The 19923-nt window shown below is 41.1% G+C and overlaps 1 protein-coding gene and 1 pseudogene across 6 annotated transcripts in view; one reads left to right on the top strand and one right to left on the bottom strand.

The window, feature by feature from the left end:
• The first annotated feature begins 1338 nt into the window (after window positions 1-1338).
• Window positions 1339-19923, top strand: part of NNT (nicotinamide nucleotide transhydrogenase) — a 92727-nt gene continuing 74142 nt past the window's right edge. The window contains exons 1-5 of one of the 5 annotated variants that reach the window (XM_032281240.1): window positions 1339-1570; window positions 7041-7244; window positions 11117-11346; window positions 13726-13943; window positions 16909-16996. In XM_032281240.1, coding sequence (XP_032137131.1) covers window positions 7094-7244; window positions 11117-11346; window positions 13726-13943; window positions 16909-16996 — 687 coding nt within the window. In that variant the 5' untranslated portion in view covers window positions 1339-1570; window positions 7041-7093. Of the gene's footprint in view, window positions 1571-1808; window positions 1978-6670; window positions 6693-7040; window positions 7245-11116; window positions 11347-11403; window positions 12839-13725; window positions 13944-16908; window positions 16997-19923 lie in introns of those variants that run through there. The other 4 variants (XM_032281251.1, XM_032281245.1, XM_032281258.1 and 1 more) reach the window with 4 other exon arrangements.
• Window positions 18319-19311, bottom strand: LOC116553779 (annotated as a pseudogene). Its single transcript, XR_004269908.1, has one exon. The product of XR_004269908.1 is annotated as a biorientation of chromosomes in cell division protein 1 pseudogene (transcript).

Below are 19923 nucleotides of genomic sequence, written 5' to 3'. Positions count from 1 at the left end.
TTTTTTTTTTTTTTTTGAGACGGAGTTTCGCTCTTGTTACCTAGGCTGGAGTGCAATGGTGTGATCTCAGCTCACCGCAACCTCTGCTTCCTGGGTTCAGGCAATTCTCCTGCCTCAGCCTCCTGAGTAGCTGGGATTACAGGCATGCGCCACCATGCCCAGCTAATTTTTTCTATTTTTAGTAGAGACAGGGTTTCACCATGTTGACCAGGATGGTCTTGATCTCTTGACCTCGTGATCCACCCGCCTCGGCCTCCCAAAGTGCTGGGATTACAGGCGTGAGCCACCGCGCCCGGCCAATATAGACTTATAAGCAAGTCAAATTAAATCACGTACTGAGCAATAAGCCAGGATTTCTCAGCCTCAGCACTGTTGACATTTGGGGCTGGATAATGCTTTGTCATGAGGTGCTGTCCTGTGCAGTGCAAAATGTTCAGTAATATCCCTGGCCCCTACCCATTAGATACATTCCCTCTCCAGTTGTGACAACCAAAATGTCTCTAGACACTGCCAAATGTCCCTCAGAACTAAATTGTCTCCAGTTGGGAACCAGAAATTCTTAATCCCTGAAAGAGAAGGTAGCAACTCCGGACCCCTACCAACAGTGTTCTAAATCAATAACAGCTTAAAATCCTTATCCATTACTACTCTCATTTCATTGCACCTTCAGTATCTGGAAACTACTCCTATGGTCACACTTACCATGGCTTATTATCATTTTAAAACATGGGTCTGTGACCTTTCCTGTCTGTGAGTTTGGATTGCAGTGGGAATCCATTAGTTGAATGACCTTCTATGTCAGTTATCACAACACAAGTTCTCAAAGTAAGGGATTCTCTGCGGTTCATTTCTTTTTAAACATACGGAATACCTGTTTTGCCTTATGCCTTTTAGATTCACAATTGTTTTACTTGTATCAAAATTTCAGTTAATTGAAATGACGTTACTGGCACTTCATGATGATTAAATGTTGGGCAAGTGAACCATTTTACACTGTATTTTTTATTCCTCCCACTCCCACTTTTAGTCAGAATACACCTGCAGAATAAGTAACAGAACTGCATGAAAAGAACGACTATGTCTTTAGGGTTCGGAGTCCGTTAACAGTTTTAGGAAAACAGCAGAGGCCTGGTCAGGAGAGCTCACAACGTCCACCGGGGTGCTTTCCAGCCTGGGGGATATTCGTACTAGCAGTAACACTAGCCAGCTGCTTCTAGGCTGGCTCTGATGTTGGAAACGAGCGCGTAGATGTGTATTGATTTTCAGGCCTGGACGTCGTCTCTGAGGAATTTAACTCCACCTCTCCTGTCAGAATGGAAAGTCAACGCCCCCATTCCCGCCCTTCACCAGCCTTTCTCTGCCTGCCCATTTCCCTTGGGTTCTTTTCTGTTACAGAAGTTCTGATTTTTCCTAGAGAGCTAGAGGAAAGGCAGGTACCCAGAGTGGAGTTATATCATCTGTTTCTTTGTTCTGACGGGACCCCAGAGAGGAAATCACGCTTTGTAACTGGTTCTTCACGAGGAGAAGCAAATGTGTCCCTTAAAACTTTAGCGGCCGCATTTGGCACCAGGTTTGATTGACAAGGACGAACGGAGGGAAAGCGCGGAAGAGGGACGGGGCCCCGCGGGCAGAGGAAGAGACAAAGAGGTTTTGGCTGCCCCCGAGGGCGGAAGGGCCCCTTGGGGTAACCAGCCTTTGAGCTCAAAGGTGGCATTTCGTGAGGTCACCTTCTGGTCCGGAGAGCGCGCGGCGATGGGGTTGAGGGGGCCTGGGGGGAAGAAAGCCGGGGCGGGGAAGGGGGGTGAGCCGCGGAGAGAGTGCGGAGCTCCAGTCACGTGGCTGCTCGCCGCCGCAGAGTTGGGGCTGTTCTTCCGGGTTGGGAGCGCAGTACCGTGGGGCCCAAGCCCTGGTCTGCCAGCGCGGCGTCCCCTCGCGGCCCCCAAGGCACAGCCTAAGGCTGCCAGTCTCCCGGCCCAGGTGAGCGCGGCGGCACTGGCGGTTGCAGGCAGCCGGACGCGCGCCTAGGGCGCAGCTGGTAAAGGGGCTTGGGCCTCCCCTGATGCCCACGGCCCTAGCGGAGACAGAGACCTGTTAGAGCAAAGGGGGACGGGGTCGACGGGGCCCTGGGCGCGGGGTGCACTGGGCTGCCCGAAGGCCTCAGGCTTGGGTGGGGAAGAAGAACCGTGCATCTTGGGCTCCCTTTCTTGTCTCCTGCTGGGGCGACGTGGAAGGGAGTGGGCGGGTGGATTCGGAAACTGGGTCCCGGCAGTGGGCAGGGAACGAGGCTGCAGCTGTGTAGGTGCAGATATTTGCAGCTTTGGGGGACAGCGAGAGTCGTACGGGGTCTTTTCGGCCTGCAAGATTGGGGGTGGTGGAGAGGGAGGTCATAGAGGACTTTCAAAGGGCAATTCAGCCAGAGAGGAGGCAGCTGGATGCCCCTGAGGTATGCTTGACCTTTGAGGAAGTTCAGAGAGGGTGCCCGGCTGGGGACAAAGGAGATTGTGAGCACAAGTTGTGAGTGTGCATCAGGGCGGTCTGACGATGCGGGTTCAAGCTTCTGGAACCCAGGCTGGTGAGGAGGAAGAAACATCCGAGGGGGTGACCTGGCAGAGCTGGTTCAAACTCAACAGCCGGAATGACTATTTCCAGCCTCGGCCAATCGGCTTCTGAGGGAGGTTATAAATAGCGGTCCAGCGCAGATGCCAGCGGGTGGCAGTTGCCGAGCAAGGGGCGGTACCGGTGGCAGTAGCCATGGCACCTGTGGCTGTGGGAGAGATCAGGGCGTCTGCCAGCCGAAACTGGCCCAGCACGGTATTTTGTCCTTGCTGGTATGTCTTGCTTTTAAAAGCGTGACTTGTTTATGGTTGCCGGTGTCCTTTATTTGCCCTGCGGTACTGGCCAGTCCTTAGGTGGTCTGTTTGTCAAGAGTCCTGTAGGACAGACTTATTCGGAGCAGTGGGTGGGGCTTAAGACACTACCTACTCTTCTTATTTCAAGTGTACCCCTCTTGTCCACTGCACCCCCTTTTATTTGCAAACCTTGACTTTTTATTAACTGTTTAGGATCACCTTCTTTCCAGCAGGCACGCTCAGGCCGCTTATCTTTGCGGTTAGAGTCAGTCTTCCACAAGGCTGCACAAACATTTCCTTTTCATGTTTTGAGACAGAGTCTCGCTGTTATGCCCATCCTGGAGTGCAATGGCACGATCTCGGCTCACTGCAATCTCTGCCTCCCGGGTTCAAGCAATTCTCCTGCCTCAGCCTCCCAAGTAGCTGGGATTACAGGCATGTGACGCCACGCCTGGTTTTTTGTATTTTTAGTAGAGAGGGGGTTTCACCATGTGGCCAGCCTAGTCTCCAACTTCTGATTTCAGGTGATCCACCCGCCTCGGCTTCCCAAAGTGCTGGGATTACAGGTCTGAGCCACCACGCCTGGCCAACATTTCTTTTTCAAGGGAAATATTCGGAAAATCTTTGAAGACTTGCTCAATAGGTACTTAGGCTTAAGGTCACCTAGCCCTATTCATTCATTCAGTTAAAAATACTGACTTCCTCTGTGTTGTACAAAACACCGGGTGAGAGGTAATACCATGAATATAACAGCTCATAAAGATATTGTGTTCTCAATCCTGGCAACAACCCTGTGAGGAACAACCATGTGAGGTAGGTGCTGTTATTTTATTTTTTCGAGTCTCACTCTTGTTGTCCAAGCTGGAGTACAATGGCACAATCATGTGTCACCACAGCCTGGAACTCCTGGGGTCAAGTGATGCTCCCACCTCAGCCTCCCAAGTAGCTGGGACTTCAGACTTGCACCACCATGCCCTGCTCATTAAAAAAACAATTTTTTTTTTTTTTTTTTTAGCAATGGGGGTCTCACTGTGTTGCCCACACTAGTTTTGAACCCTTGGCCTGAAGTGATCCTCCCACCTAGCTCCCAAAGAGATGGCATTATAGGTGTGGGGCCACCACTCTGGCTGGGTGCTGTTATTCCCCATTTTAAAGATGAGGAAATTAAGTACAGAGAAGTTAAGTGACTTCCCAAGGTCACACAGCCAGTAAATTGTAGAGTGGGGGCTTCCAATCCACAGATCCAGAGCTGGCTCTCTTAAATCTCTGTGCTACCCTCCCTCTTTAGGTTGGGCACTTGCCCTCAAGGATTTTAATATCTATTAGGGGAAATAACCCACATAAGTTACAGTAAACAGCCATATGAATGCCATGCTAAAAAAGTTGTGGATTTTTTTTTCTTCCCAGATTTTGAGTTGTAAAGTTTTTTTCTTATTGCTTCAAAGCCACAGGAGCACATGGGTAAATGAGAGCTTTACAGTAAAGATGGAGGAAAATGGGATGATTAAGACAGAGTACTATCTTTGGTATAAACTTGTACAGGCCAATGATAAGATGGTTTAAGAATTCTCTATCTTTCAGGGCCATTTGTATTCGGTTTAGACTTAGTGATATGTACTGCTCTTGCTAACAAAGGACCTCCTGATCTCTGCGCTGCATGTTCATAGTTGAATCAAGTGGAATTTTTCACAAAAATTGGCTATGAAGCCTTTGGCCCTACTGATGTCTGATGCCCCTGCCGGGAATCAGCTGAACTCAAATTACCATTTTCCAAGTATTTGGGACAAATTTTCCAGATTTCAGGCCATGAAATGGGGCTTCAGCTTTAAAGCATTACAAAATTTCAACTAATCATAAAATTTCTAGAGCCTAAAATGGCCTTAGAAACCTGTGCTCTTTTTATAGTTGAGCTAACCGAGGCGCGGGGAAGTTCAAGTTGAACAGGGAGCGAGTGGCAGATTTAGACAATACAGGGCTCTATTAGAGCTCAGTTCATTCTTTTACTGATGAGATCTGGGAAATGTTTGTCAGCCGTATAAAAATGGTGGTTGTTGGAGAGTTGGGATGATCCAAGAAGAGAAACTTGGGTAAGTGGGGAGGTTTGCATAGAAGTAGGTTATTCAGTAATGGTAGGGGGAAAAAATCTCCCCTAAGACAAGAATAATCTTTTAAACATCTTTGCTTCTCCCTTAGGTCTTGGCATAGATTCAGTAGAGGTTTTGAATATGTAGCTGAATTTCGAACTAATTTTCTCTTTATTCTAAAGTCATGATAACCCTAGATGTGACCCATAAATGAAGGAGTAGGGTACTTATGGGACTTGAGAATACTTTGGAACTGAAATGAAAGGACATGATATGTGGAAACACTTTGAACACGTAAAGCTGTTTGTCCAAATGCAAAGAATTATTCATACACATTTTTAATTGCATGCCAAAACACATCTTACATTCTTTTTTCCTTAGCTATTTTTCATTTTATTCTCTTCATCTCAAACGGCTTTCCCTTCCTTTTCTAAGCTCTTGAAGAGGACACAGTCTCATTCTTTGATCTCTCAAAGGACTCTGAACTTGTTTTATTCTACTTTGTAGTGTTATATTTATTGACTTCTTATTTCCAGCAAAATTCCAATTTGATTTATCTTAATTGCCAAACTCTGCCCTTGGTATATATTTGTTGAATTAAGGGGCATCTTACAAATAAACGTCCCCTGGATTAAAAATTTCCGTTACCAGTGTTGCTGTCTGGTATTTTAAAGACATTTCTTCAGGGAGTTGTGTCAGCAGTTTTTTTTTTTTTTTTTTTAAAGACAGTCTTGCTCTGTTGCTCAGGTTGGCAGGCTGGAGTGCAGTGGCATGATCTCAGCTTACTGAACAATTTGCCTCCCGAGTTCAAGCGATTCTCATGCCTCAGCCTCCTGAGTAGCTGGGACTACAGGTACACACCACCATGCCTGGCTAATTTTTTGCATTTTTAGCAGAGACAGAGTTTCACTATGTTGCCCAGGCTGGTCTTTGAACTCCTGAGCTCAGGCAATCCACCTGCCTTGATTACAGGCATGAGCCACCACTCCTGGCCAGTGGCAGCAGTTCTAAAATTAAAAACGAGCTAAGTCCTTCTCCTTCTGGAGTCTGGAAAATCGCTTACAGAGCCCACTAGGATCAGGTGCTCAGTCCTGTGAGGGTTCACATGATGCACTAGAACTTACAGGCATAGTTAGCAGTGTTAGCTGAGTTTGGCTGATAAAATTCTAACTTCTCAGCTTCTTTCCATTTTTGAAAGATAGAAGAGAAAGGTATGGAGGACCTTTGGGAATTGTGGGGACAGTGGGAGTGCCTTTCATGCATTGCTGGGAATCTGTTGAGATCTGTCGAGGAATGTGGCGGAAGTAGTTGCTGAAGCCTTAGTTACAGCAAAGCCCAGACACTTTACCCAGCCTGGTTAGAACTGGCAAAAAGTGGCCATCTGTGAAGACCACTGACCAAAGAATTTATAGTTATGGCCACATCTGCAAGCACAAGCCTATGTGATAAAGATACTATGGCATTTTTCTTTCTTTTTTTTTTTAGAGTCACATATCATGCATTTTAATTTTCTTGAGAGGTGCACTTGGCAAACATGAATCTTGTGTTCACTCAGTCAGCTTCAGTTCAGAGGTCTCAGTGGATAAGCATCCTGCTGCAGTGAATAGGATGTCAGTGTGTTTGGTATGACCTGGTGGCTAAATGTAAGTCACCATTGTACTGTACAGTATTTTAGGTAATTTAAGGGAAATTCAAAGATAACTGAGTTACTTGCACTTTTTGCTGGACATGCTGACTTAGAAGATAACCTTCATCTCAGATATGACTTGATTCTGTAGCAATATGTGTGTGTGTATTTAACCTTTCCAGCTACTTGATCCCCTTAAGGATCAAATAGATTATATGACCTAGGCTTGGAATTGAATAGTGAGTTTAGAACTCCAATTTTAGTGGAAAAATGGATTAAAAGTTTTAAATGCCTGAACTGGAAGTGAATTTTGAGCATCTTCTGTAAGTAAAGAACTTGGCAAATAAATTATTTGTAGATGTTTACATATAACTTATATTTCCAGCTCTTTAGATTAGTGTTTTTTAATGTTTTTCATGTTTAAAAGACAAAGAGTTTTTTTTTCTTGGCATGTAAACATCCTATTTTCTTTTTTCTTAGTGATTTGCCTTCAAGGAAATTGGGGAGTCTGAAAATTGGGAACGCATATCAACATGGCAAACCTACTGAAAACAGTGGTGACTGGCTGCTCGTGTCCTTTACTTAGCAATTTGGGGTCCTGTAAGGGTCTACGTGGGAAGAAGAATTTTTTACGAACATTTCATACTCACCAAACCCTGCGGTGTAAAGCCCCTGTAAAACAAGGTAAAGTCTCACTTCAGTGATTGTAAATGAAACCTTAAGTCATAGGAACTAATAGGTCTGATAATAGATAAAAGGAAAAGCCAGGTAGTTTTATGGTCTGATGCTTGTGAGTGATCATTATAAATAAAAAACAAGTAAGTGCTGTCATATTTTCCATGTACTATAGAGGTTCCTGATTCACAGTGCTAACAGAGAAGACAAGGTAATAGAAAAAAACAAACAAAAAAGATAAACCAGTTGAGTTGTCCCTGGAACCTATTGCTCATAGTAACCATTTTTCCTAGAAGTCCTTTCTAATTCCTTGTTAGTATTGGAGAATTGTACCATATACACCTCATCTATGCTCAGGAATTAGGAATTAAGTATATTAATTGATCTACAATTTAGTAAGTAGCAGTTTGATTGCAGTTGCTCAGGTGAGAAACCCTGCAGTCATTCTACTCTCCTAGTAGGTATAGGTCAGCTCTCCTTGTATCTATAATCTGTCCTCTTCTTGCCTACATTTATCATCTTGGTCCAAGCCATCATCATCTGTCACCTGGATTGATGTACCAGCCTCCTAAATGGTCCCTGTGCTTTTTACCTCTGCCCCCTACAGTCTGTTCTGCACAAGACAGTGAGAATTATCTTTTTAAAATGTACAATCATGTTACTCCTCAACTCAAAATTTACCACTTGTTTCCTAGTCCTTACAGAAGAAGATCTGAAGCCTTCCAGTGGCCTGCAAGGCCTTCCCTGATAGGACGTCTCCTTGCTTCTGTTCTGGAGTACCGGCCAAGAGGAGGAGAGGCTAAATGGAGCCCTTCTAAACCAAGTCAACTCTCATTAGTCTTGGCCAGAGACCATCCCAGTACTTCTATCACGTCACCTTACTGTGCAGAGCTCAGATATGTAGCTGTTTATAGCTGTGAGGGACACTCAGACATTTTATCTTTTATTCTAGATGGCAACATACCCAGCTAAAAATAACATTTTCTTACTAAGGTGGAGGAACAGGATGGATATTTGAGGGGCAACCTTTATGACACAGAATAATGCCTCTTTTGTTTTTTTTAAGTTTGTAGGACTATTTGTCTATTCATTAAGGACCCCTTAACTGCTAGGTGTTGTGAGATCTTATGTCTCACAACATAGACATAAGATATAAAATCTATAAAATAGATTTTATAGCCTCTTTTCTTGTACTCAGATGACAAGTCACAATTGGCAGGGTATCTGTCCCTACGAGCTTCCAACTTTATCTTCAGATGCTTTCTTTTAAACTGCTCTGGAAAGCCAGATTATCCTGTGTATTAAAATTGTGTATAAAATAAAGGTAAATAACTGTGTTGAAGACATGAAAATTGTCCTTGTGAGTAAATCCTTGGACATCAAGATCTCACTGGTTCTTGAATATTTCCTAATTATTTTTTATCTCTGAGATAAGGAGTCTGTTTTTTCCTTAATGTAACTATAAGTTCATTACCATATTGAAAAGTATAGTAATTCCAGTTAGTCAGTATTCATATTTTTTCAACTGTTTTTCCCTTCCTCTATCCCTCCCTCTTTCTTTTCCTCCCTCCCTGCCTACCTTCCTGCCTTCCTTCCTTCCTGCCTCCCTGCCTTCCTGCCTGCCTTCTGCCTTCCTGCCTTCCTTTCTTCCTGCCTTCCTTCCTTCCTGCTTCCCTGCCTACCTTCCCGCCTTCCTGCCTTCCTGCCTGCCTGCCTTCCTGCCTTCCTTTCTTCCTGCCTTCCTTCCTTCCTGCCTCCCTGCCTACCTTCCCGCCTTCCTGCCTTCCTGCCTGCCTGCCTTCCTGCCTTCCTTCCTGTCTTCCTTCCTTCTGCCTGTCTGTCTGTCCTCTTTTTCTTTACAGTTGGATTGGTCCAAGAGTGATCCAAACAGGGGCCGCATATTATATTTGCTATATCTCTTTGGTCTCTTTTTATCTATAAGTTCACCTCTTCCTTCTTCCTTTTAATATACTGAATAATTTCATTGTTGCTCTTTAGAATTTACAACATTATAGGTTTGGCTGATTGAATCCTCTTGGTATTGTTTAGCCAGTTTCTCTGTCCCTTATATGTGCTCAAATTATCTCATATTTGGTCAGTGCAAGCCCTTTCACATTGGCTTCTAAATCGTTTTGACATGACATCAGTCATCTTTGGTAGCTTTCTTGCTTTTGGCATATAGAGCCTGACAACTCAAGATTGTCAGATAAGTGAACATGAGATAAGTATATGTGATTTAGCTTTAGATGTCAATCTAAATATTGGCCAGCTTTCTATTATTTTCATCCCTTTCCTTCAAGTAAGGAGTAAGATTCAGTATTATTTGCCTTTTGTGTACTGTAAATTATTACTATATAAATAGTGTGGAATCTAAGACAGTGTTCAAATTTAGGTCTGAATTAATCTCTCTAAAGTCTTACTTAATAAGTTACTCTGTAGGATAATTTCATTCATTTTAAAATTATAAATATTCAGATCTTAGATTGTAAAAATGGATTTCCTAAGCTTTAATAAACCTTATATAGAAACAGATACTCTTTATTAAAAGATGTTTATGCTCGCATGTTAAGTAAAACCTCAGGAGAAACTGATGTCCTGTAGTTAAAGATGGTCTGGACCATATCTAAATATAGCATTGTACTATATAAGCTTTTTTGGGTTGCAAGGAACAGAATCATACCAGATTATATATTGTGATGAGGGTTTACTGTGTGGATTCTTGGCAAGTAAGAGAGCCCAGAAACCCCCATCTACTCCTTGGATAAGTGGAACGTTATTTGTAGATTTCATGGTTGTGACCCAGCTTCTGTCTTTAAATATCTACTACTGATGTTGCTGCTGCTGTTACGTTGACTTCCCTTTGATTACCTCATAGCTGTGCTTACAAATAACATTTGCACTGATCTATTCTCCTTGTCCCTTCTGTGGGTCTCCCATTCAAAGTCCTTGAGAGAGAACCCAGTGGTTTGAGTAGTCACTGGCCAACATAGAGTGTCCTTGGACAGAGTTCCTGTCTAAATTATCTCATAAGCTGTGGTTGCTGGTTTTCCTCGTCTGCCCTGTAGATGATTATCTTTGACACAGTTGCTGATCTCTCTTCTAAGTGGCTGAGTGTATACAGTCTTAGGATATAGGCTAACGCCTATGATCCCAGCACTTTGGGAGGCCGAGGCGGGTGGATCACGAGGTCAAGAGATCGAGACCATCCTGGTCAACAAGGTGAAACCTCGTCTCTACTAACAATACAAAAATTAGCTGGGCATGGTGGCATGCAGCTGTAGTCCCAGCTACTCGAGAGGCTGAGGCAGGAGAATTGCTTGAACCCAGGAGGCGGAGGTTGCGGTGAGCCGAGATCGCGCCATTGCACTCCAGCCTGGGTAACAAGAGCAAAACTCCATCTCAAAAAAAAAAAAAAAAAAAGGTATAACACTTAGAAATCTATGAGGAATTGTCTGTGACCAAATTGTCTGGAAGGGAACTTTGAGTGTGGCAGGCCAGCAAAGTGTCTTAAGATACAGTTGTTCTTCAAAACAGCTAATTACTTCCATTTTTGTTAAAGGTAAGGACAAGGAGGCCACAACCCAATGGGCTTAGTTTGAAGAGTGGAGTCAGCTTGCAGAGGGATCGCTAAACTCATTTTGTTTCCTTCTACAAATAAACTAAGCTTGGTATTTTCCTTGAAGAAAGCCAATTGATTAAATAAAATATTATAAATATTATGAATAAAGTATGAATGAGGAACATCATTCTGAACAGCAGCTTGCACTTGCAGTATATTTTGAAGAAAAGACTGCCCCCTTCAATTTTCTGAAATCTGTTTCTAAACATTTTTTGTTTGCTTTTTACCAAATGTATATATTTTTTGCTTTTCTTATTTATAGGAATTCCATATAAGCAACTGACTGTTGGAGTCCCCAAGGAGATATTCCAAAATGAGAAGCGAGTGGCATTGTCTCCGGCTGGTGTTCAGAGCTTGGTCAAGCAGGGTTTTAACGTTGTTGTAGAATCGGGTGCGGGCGAAGCCTCCAAGTTCTCAGATGATCACTATAGAGCGGCAGGTGCCCAAATCCAAGGGGCAAAGGAGGCGCTGGCTTCTGATTTGGTGGTCAAAGTAATTATTTCTTTTTCCTCTCCTGTTTATAGCATGCTGACTTTTTGAAATCTTTTTGTAGAAAAGTTAAATTACTTTTTCTGGAGTTGTACCTTTTCCTATTTTCAAACAGTGACTTTTTCTCAAAGAGATGATTCCATGTTGTCAATATTCTTCATGCTCTAGTAGAACTTTTATCAGACAATATGATCTATGTTTAACCATGAGGAGAGAAAAAGTGATCTTCATTTTTACATTTGCTAAATGAAAATTTCCTTTTAATTGGCTAGGAAAAAAATTGTTCTACATGGTCCATATATATCCAGAATACTCACATGTGAGCATTTACTGCTAGAATGGAAAGAAGGTGTAGAACTTAGTCTGGGACTGAATGTTCAGTGATTTTCTGATACCTGAAGGCACAATGATTGATACTGATAAAAGGGCTATTTCTAGAGAGGGCATGACTATTTTGGAGAAAGCAGCTTTGGGCTGAGTGGCGAGTAGCTTTACCTACCTTAAAATAAGTTTTTAAGGTAATATATAACAGAAGTCTATATTCTAAAGGACTTGAGAATTAAAATATGAAATAAAAAATCCTTTAGAGAAAGGGAGTGAGACTGTATCAATAGTCTAGCACAGATGATAACTAGAGTTGAGCATCAAATTAAATGCTAAGCCTCCTGAAACCAAGGCAAACAGGGAAGTTACTCATTTTTTTTCAGGAAATACAAGTTTTTTTCTACATTAATTTCTAAGGGATATTGATCACATAGTTTTTTAATTTCCTTACATAGAGCCCACTGAATAACTTGACAGGATCTTAACACTTGACAGGTGGTTTTTGGTGAAAGTTACAAAACCAATTTTTGCTATTTAAAGTTAATAGTAAAATTTGTGGTATGGGGGTTAACTGTAACTCAGCTAAAGCTTTTTAAAGGTTTAGGTTTACAAATACTTGGTGATATAACTAGATATATAGTAAAATAACTTAGATAAAAAAGAAAAGCATAATCTATTCTCATGTATATTCTAGGGATCAAAATCTTTTGAGATGTTTTGAAAAAGGCCTATAAGGGGGTATTTTACGTTTTGGAAATGCTCTGTGTTCTTTTTAGGAATTCACAATATATATAAGCAGTTAATGGAGTGCTCAGAAATCCTATAACATAGAATATTATATGACTTTATACAGTATTAGCATTAGTAAACTACACGACCTTGGGGACCTCTCGTTTGAGCCAAGTCTGTTAATATCCTGAGGAGCGCATTCAGGGGAACATTCTATTGGCTTGGCTTATGCAGATGACAGTAGTCTCAGCTGAGCATTTGACAGGGGCCAGTAGAATCAATTCAGAGTTGTTCTCTAACATTTACTAAATCTATGTTATAGATTTTCTTGGAGGAAAAATAGACCTTGTCAGAGAGCCTTAATTAAAGTCCAGAACCTAGAAACATATGCATCACCAGATCAACAACTGAAATGGGAATAGCAGACAAAGGTGTCTCATAGGTAAATTGAGGTGAAATGCTGTGAGATAAACTTATTGACCCAGTGTTTGTGTTTGTATTTAAAACATAAGTCCCAGAGGCTGTGTTTTCTGTGTTTACTTGCCTAAAAGCACTATTGCTAACTGGGAACTAATGAAATGGGATATTTTATTTGAAGGTTGCTTTTAAACTTGAATATAAAACATTTTAAAATACTTTTAAAATGGAATTTTAAAAATTTGGCTCTAAAAAGTGGACATTGTAAACTTTCAGGAATATGGAGTATGTATTCATTGACTTATTTCATGCTTCTTAACGTAACAGAATATATTGTGGCTTTTGGCTTAAACCCAATTCAGCAAGATTACTAGAGTAAATTGCATTCATCTATAGTCATCCAGAATTTTAAAGTAACATAAATCTATACTTAGTTTTAGTTTACAACGTTCTTCATGTCTTATCCCTCCAAATATTGATGCTTGCCAAAATTAGCAAGGATTGAATCTTGCTTGAAGGATTGAACACACAACAAAACTTCCTGTATGTTTATTCTAATGTCTGTTAATTTTACCAGGGTAATAGGTTTTGGGGACTGCAGGTTTGCTGTAGAGATTCTATAGTTTTTTCACCATTCTGTGGTTAATTGTCAAACCTGTCTCAGTATTTTGTATTTCCCAGGTGTGTGTGCTCTTTACACAGAGTAGTCCACAAGTCACTAGGCACAGGATAGATGGTATATATCTTTGTGTGCCTTAACATTGCTTAAGAATTTAGTCAGAAATTTATTGATGGAAGATTTACTTCTGGAGTATTATTTCAGTCATGACATGTTATCTAAGTTTTCCTGTTTACTTAAAAATATGATTAAGATATTTATATTTTTAATCTGTGACTTGATATTTTTTCCAGGTGCGAGCTCCTATAGTTAATCCGACATTAGGTGTTCATGAAGTCGACCTTTTAAAGACATCAGGAACACTGATTAGTTTTATTTACCCAGCCGAAAATCCAGACTTGCTAAATAAACTTTCCAAAAGAAAAACTACAGTTCTCGCAATGGACCAGGTTCCAAGAGTCACAATTGCCCAGGGATACGATGCACTGAGCTCCATGGCCAACATTGCTGGGTAGGTTGATTCTTTTCCATTTCACCTGAACAAAAGCACGTTGATGATACAGAAATCTTCACACTGTAGCTCTTCTCTTTTACAGTGATTTTACTTGTAATTATTGTTGGAGATTGCAGCATTTTCAGAGTGCATTTAAATTATTTTTGACTCATTTTATTGTTTTATAGTAATCAGATAGGAAATGAACTCTATTATATATTCCTATTTAATCTTAATGAGTAGAAGAGTAGTATTTCCATCCACCAAAGCAAATAGCTATCAGATTATTTGTATGGGGAACACACTGTATTTCATGTGTGTGTGTGTGTACATGTATATAGTTTTTATAGGTCAAAAATGGTTGAATAGTGACAATTTCATGTGGTTAAATTAATATACATATATTAGTGCATTTGCCATCTTAATTAGATTTTGCTTAGGTAAATTTATAAAATATTTAAATAATAGGAAAAAGATCTGCACAAAAGGAAGTTTCATCTGATGTCAAAACCTGTATTGATAACTGAGGGCTAACCACGTCTTCTGCTTTTAAGGTCAATATGCTAATAAGCTTTATTTGCCCACTAGCACTAATACATTCTCTGTTGATTGCCTAGAATACTATGTTGAGAAGGATTCTAAGGCCCATTCTGTTTAGAAGAATGTGGCTATGGTAGAGTAATCATGCCTGCCATGGGTGAGGATCAGGAATAACCCCTACATGAATGCAGTGTACTGCTGACTTTGCCTTAGAGGTTGGGAACAATTCTGGAAATGGGATAATGCCTATGCATCAGCTTTTCTAAGAAACTAACTGAATTAGATTTTAAGCATGAAAACTATTAGTACTTAACAATTTGCTAATATTAATGAGGTACAAATAGGGAAAATCTTTTTAAAAAAACAGTGCATAAAAAAGACTAACATGACTAACATGAATAAAACCTTTTATAGCTTGACACATAAGTTGAAAGTTCTCTTAGGCTTTATATTTTAGCACAGGAAATATGCCATCGATTCTACTTTGTGTTTTATCTGCACACTTTTTAACTTATTTAGCCTGTAAGGGAGTTATATTATGCAGTGTGTGACTTAAAGTTTTATCTAGAAAATGTATAGTGTGAAATGTTAAGGGTGCTGTTGATTCTGAAATGCACATGTGTGAAAGAATATCAAAATTGGTAGCTCTAGATCAAGTTGTTTTAGTTATAGAATCTTTTGAGCAAATGAAATATTATGAGACAATGTAAATAAGTCGGGTAAGAGCTGAGTAGCTTTGGGTACACTGAGCATGGCAGGAGTGTGCAGAAGCATGTTTACTCTCAATCTCATCCACTATGGCCCCAGATTTATCTGAAGTTTAAACCTTCAGGGACTCAGGGATCACAATTTGAAGAATCACTCTTTTATGTCCTGAGCTGATATATGCAGAGAACACAGTGTGAAAAGAATCATCTAGTATACATATCCATACAGTGTATGAGAAATCAATATGTATCTCATTCATACACACAGCCATATTACAGTGAGGATGTGCTACTTCCGTTTATTACTGTTCATTCTCAACTTTTTTGCTGTCATGAAGAAAATGCCCAATTTATTGCTTTTTTCACTATCAACGTTTTCTTGTACATTTCCTGTGTAATCAGTCTCCTTTTGTAATTTGTTTTTCAGAATAGCAACTGAATCTTTTAGAACATTAAGTCCACAATTAATTTCTTACTGGGGTCTTTGAATCTGTGTCATATTTGCCCATTGAAAATTTCTATCACTTGCATTCAGAAGACCAACAGATAATGTAATCTCTAAAGTATTGTTTTTCTGCTCCAGTATGATTAACTTAATAATGGTGACTTTACATGTTTTTGCATCAATTATCGTATCAAGTATTATTATATAAAAATAAGATCAGGGAGAGGTTTTCTTGCCACCTAGCCAGGAGGTTTTAATAGTTGCTTTATAATATTGAGTCAGAGTATATATTAGCAAGTAAGAATGCAAAAGTGCCTTTTACATATAAAGCAATATGAAAATGAAATTAGTGTAGCATGTTAAAAATATCCTGTTAAAGAAAAGATGGTGCATATTATTAGATTTATTGCATATTTTGTTTCTTTGGCTAAAACACTTAATATTCACTTAGCATTTTCTATGTGACAGGCTTTATGCTAACTGTTTCACCTGCGTTATCTCATTTAGTCCTCATGACTCTAAAAGATAGATGCTTTTTGTTCTCACTTTATAGATGAGGAAACCAAGATTAAGAAAATTTTAAAAATTTGCCCAAGGTCACAAAGCTAATCAGTCATAGAACTAGGACTTGAACTAAGGTCAGTCTGTCTGAAAATCCCGTACTTTGAACGATCAGAGATCAAGGGAAGTGTTTCTTCTGTTCTCTGAGGCTGGAATCTTATTACGTACAAGCCTATGGCTAAGCTAATTTTATTTATTTTAAAGATTTTCTCCCCATTACCTAAGCCCTACCTAGTCATCAAAGAAAATTTGGACAACATAGTAAAGTAAGTGTGAAGGATGTATAGTCTTAGCACACAAAGAAAATCAGTGTTAGTATTTTTCTATCTTTCTTTCATTTAATTTTCTATTATGTTCTATAGTACTTGTTGTGAAGAGGCTGGGTAGCATAAGGGATAAGAGAGTGCCTCTGTAGGCAGGCTGCTTGTGTTAGACTTTTGGCTCTCACATTTACTAGCTGACTGACCTTGGGCAAGTCTCAATCTCTCTATATCTCATTTTTCTCACCTATGGAATGAAGGTAATAATTGTACCTATCCATAGGCTTATTGTGAAAGCTAAAGGAGTAAGTGTATATACAACACTTAGAACTGTTTTTGACACATAGTACATACTTATATAAATATTAGCTATTATTCTTTGACGAAACTTCATTGATGACTTATGATGATATGTGAGCCTGAAATCTCTCCTTTTGTGGAATTATCTATTTGTTTCTTTATTTTTAAAGTTATAAGGCTGTTGTCCTAGCAGCAAATCATTTTGGACGTTTTTTTACTGGTCAGATCACAGCTGCTGGAAAAGTTCCTCCGGCTAAGGTAGGTACAATTTTTAATGTTTCTTTATAGTATGCATTGATTAAAGGGAAGGGTATGTATACTCTGAAAGCACAGCTATTTAAAAATTCTTATGTGTTAACCTCACATTGATGACTTTCTGGTGTGTATAAATATTTCCTAAAGCCTCAAAGCGGAATGTTTAAGATTGCTAGAAAAAAATGAACTTTGACTTTCTGAAAGTTATAGTTTTTATTTTCTGTTTTTTGACTTACTAATTTTTTTTTCTTTTTGAGACAAAGTCTCAGTCTGTTACCCAGGCTGGAGTGCAGTGGCACTATCTTGGCTCACTGCAACCTTCGCCTCCCAGGTTCCAGTGATTCTCCTGCTTCAGCCACCTGAGTAGCTGGGACTATAGACATGGCTACCATGCCAGGCTAATTTTTGTATTTTTGAGTAGAGATAGGGTTTCACCATATTGGCCATGCTGGTCTCGAACTTCTGATCTTGTGATCCGTCCACCTCAGCCTCCCAAAGTGCTAAGATTACAGGCATGAGCCGCCACACAGCCAACTAATTTGAATTTTAAAAGGATTTTGGATAACTTGTTCTCTGTAGCCTACATACTATTAATTTTTTTTAAAAAAGTTTCTAAGATATGATTCAAAAGATTCTGGGTTTCTCAATTGTTGCAACATTTTGGTACATTTACAAAATATTTTTGGTTTTCTCACTTCTTGTCAATTTTTGGATCAAGAAGACAGGAAATGGGAGATGGTGTAATCAGGGTATTTGGCAGAGAGAAAGGGTGCCAGTTTCTTTAATCCACACTGAGAACAGAGAGGAGCAGTTAATGGTGAGAGGTGACGATGGCTTGCTGAAAGACTAGGAGGTCATGTTGTGATCCTTCAATACTATGTACACTAAGTAACAATGGAAACCCTGAAGCTAGGTGTCTTAGTCCATTTTGTGTTACTAAAAGAGAATGCCTGAGACTGGGTAATTTTTTTTTTTTTTAAGAGTATCAAATGATTTTATTATGAAAGATAAGTCATTTACTGACCACTTTCCTAAAAAAAACACAAATGTGAGAATAAAGTAAACATATGTAAGACTCGCTAGCCCCTGCATGACAGGAAGCAGTTCCGGACAGAGAACCTGCAGATGAGTTTCCTTATACCTCATGTCTGAACTTTTCACACATTCTAGGATTTCATGTTTTGTTACATACTACAAAGGAAAGGAAACTGGCTAGAAGATTCATGTACAAGAAGGTCACAACTTTAAAGCTATCTGATGCTAATGACTTGTACAATCTAGTTTGGAACTCTGGGAGACAATATCAAATAAGCACTGTTAAATACCACCCCCAGTTAACCTTTACTGTCATTGTTCTTTCAAACTGTCTTTGGGATTGGTTCTGTTCTCTCACTGTAGCTTTCATTTCTCCCAGAGCACAAACCCTAAAGTCCATGTGCAGTCTCCATGTTCAAGTAAAGTCTGTTTCAGGAAAACCCTGGGTTGCTGTAGTGTTTCTCTCTCTGTAGTGTCTACTTGGTGTCACACCCCTGGACAGAGGACCAAATGGCAGCACAATGCAGGGGGTGACACGGTCAGCTTCCCTGCTGCTGAACTTGCTCCCCTTTCAATCTGTTTACTGCCCATAGTCAAGGTTGAAATCTTTAGACCAGTGATGACCTTGGCCTATCTTCAGTCTGAAGTTGCTCTCTTATGTAACCGAATCCATTTCTTCGCCAAAAATTGAGCTTTCAAAAGGTGACAGGCATATTCTTAGGAAGTGTCCTGAGATGGAGCTGGTGGGTCCTGGCCGTCGGGCTCTGGAGGGGGTGCTGGCCCAGCTGCTTTTTTCTGGGCTGCCAGGAACTCATGAATTGCTCGTTCTATTTGTGGCCTGAAGATGTGGTTTAGTTTTGGATCCACCACCTGAGAAATAATCCTGTCTACTCCAGCTTCCAACATCCCTGACTGAACCACATTCTGCCTCAGACCATTTCGCAATTGGTTTTTGTTCATTGTAGGATTCCATTCCTGCTTGTCCAGATGTGTTGACACAAAATTATCCACTTTCTGCCTCAGGTGTTGGTGGGCTGGCTTTGTGTCCACGTCGGCCAGGCAGTCCCGGCGGAAGCTGTCAAAGAGGCCCCGGCTCTTGAGCTGCTCCACTATGAGAGCGATGAGCTGCGGGTCGCCGGGAGGCAGCGAGGCGGGGTTGAGGGGGCCACCGCTCCCGCTGGCCCCGTAGCGGCAGTCGCTGCCCCGGCAGAGGCCTGGCCCGCTCCGCTGTGGCCCACCGCGCCGGGTCCCCCGCCGCCGCCGCCGCCGCCGCCGTCCGCCATGGCTGCGCCCCAGGCCCACAAGGGAGACCGACTATAGCTTCTTCTCCAGGACAGGTCTAGAATGTGTAGAGGCGGCGAAGGGGGTGGTGAAGGGGAAGGGCGCCACAGAGGCAGCGGCGGAGATGACGGTGGTGGTGGCGGCGATGGCGGCGGGGGCGGCGGCCAGCTCTGAGGCTGCAGAGGTTGTGGTGGGACCGGGTAATTTATTTAAAAAACAAGGTTTACTTGGCTCATAATTCTGGTAGCTGTAAAGTTCAAGATTTGGAAGCGGCCTCAAGGCTGCTTCAACTCATGGTGGACAGTGTAAGGGGAGCAGGTGTGTGCAAAAAAGATCACATGGTGAGAGAGGAATCAAGAGAGAGAAACTGAGGGAACCAGACTCTTCTATCAACCCCCAGAGTGAGAACTCAGTCCCTCACTCCCAGGGAGGGCATTAATCTGTTCATAAGAGATCCATTCCCATGACCCAAATACCTCTTCACTAGGACCCACCTCCCAGTATTGCCACATTTGGGATCAAATGTCCACATGAATTTTTGTGGGGACAATGCACATCCAAACCATAGCACTAGGTACAGGAAACTAATTTTAAATGTGGTCATTTATCTACCT

Source organism: Sapajus apella, unplaced genomic scaffold (genome assembly GCF_009761245.1).
Source record: "Sapajus apella isolate SASKATOON/1434 unplaced genomic scaffold, GSC_monkey_1.0 scaffold1, whole genome shotgun sequence".
NCBI lineage: Eukaryota > Metazoa > Chordata > Mammalia > Primates > Cebidae > Sapajus > Sapajus apella.
This window is presented reverse-complemented; position numbering and strand designations above follow the sequence as displayed.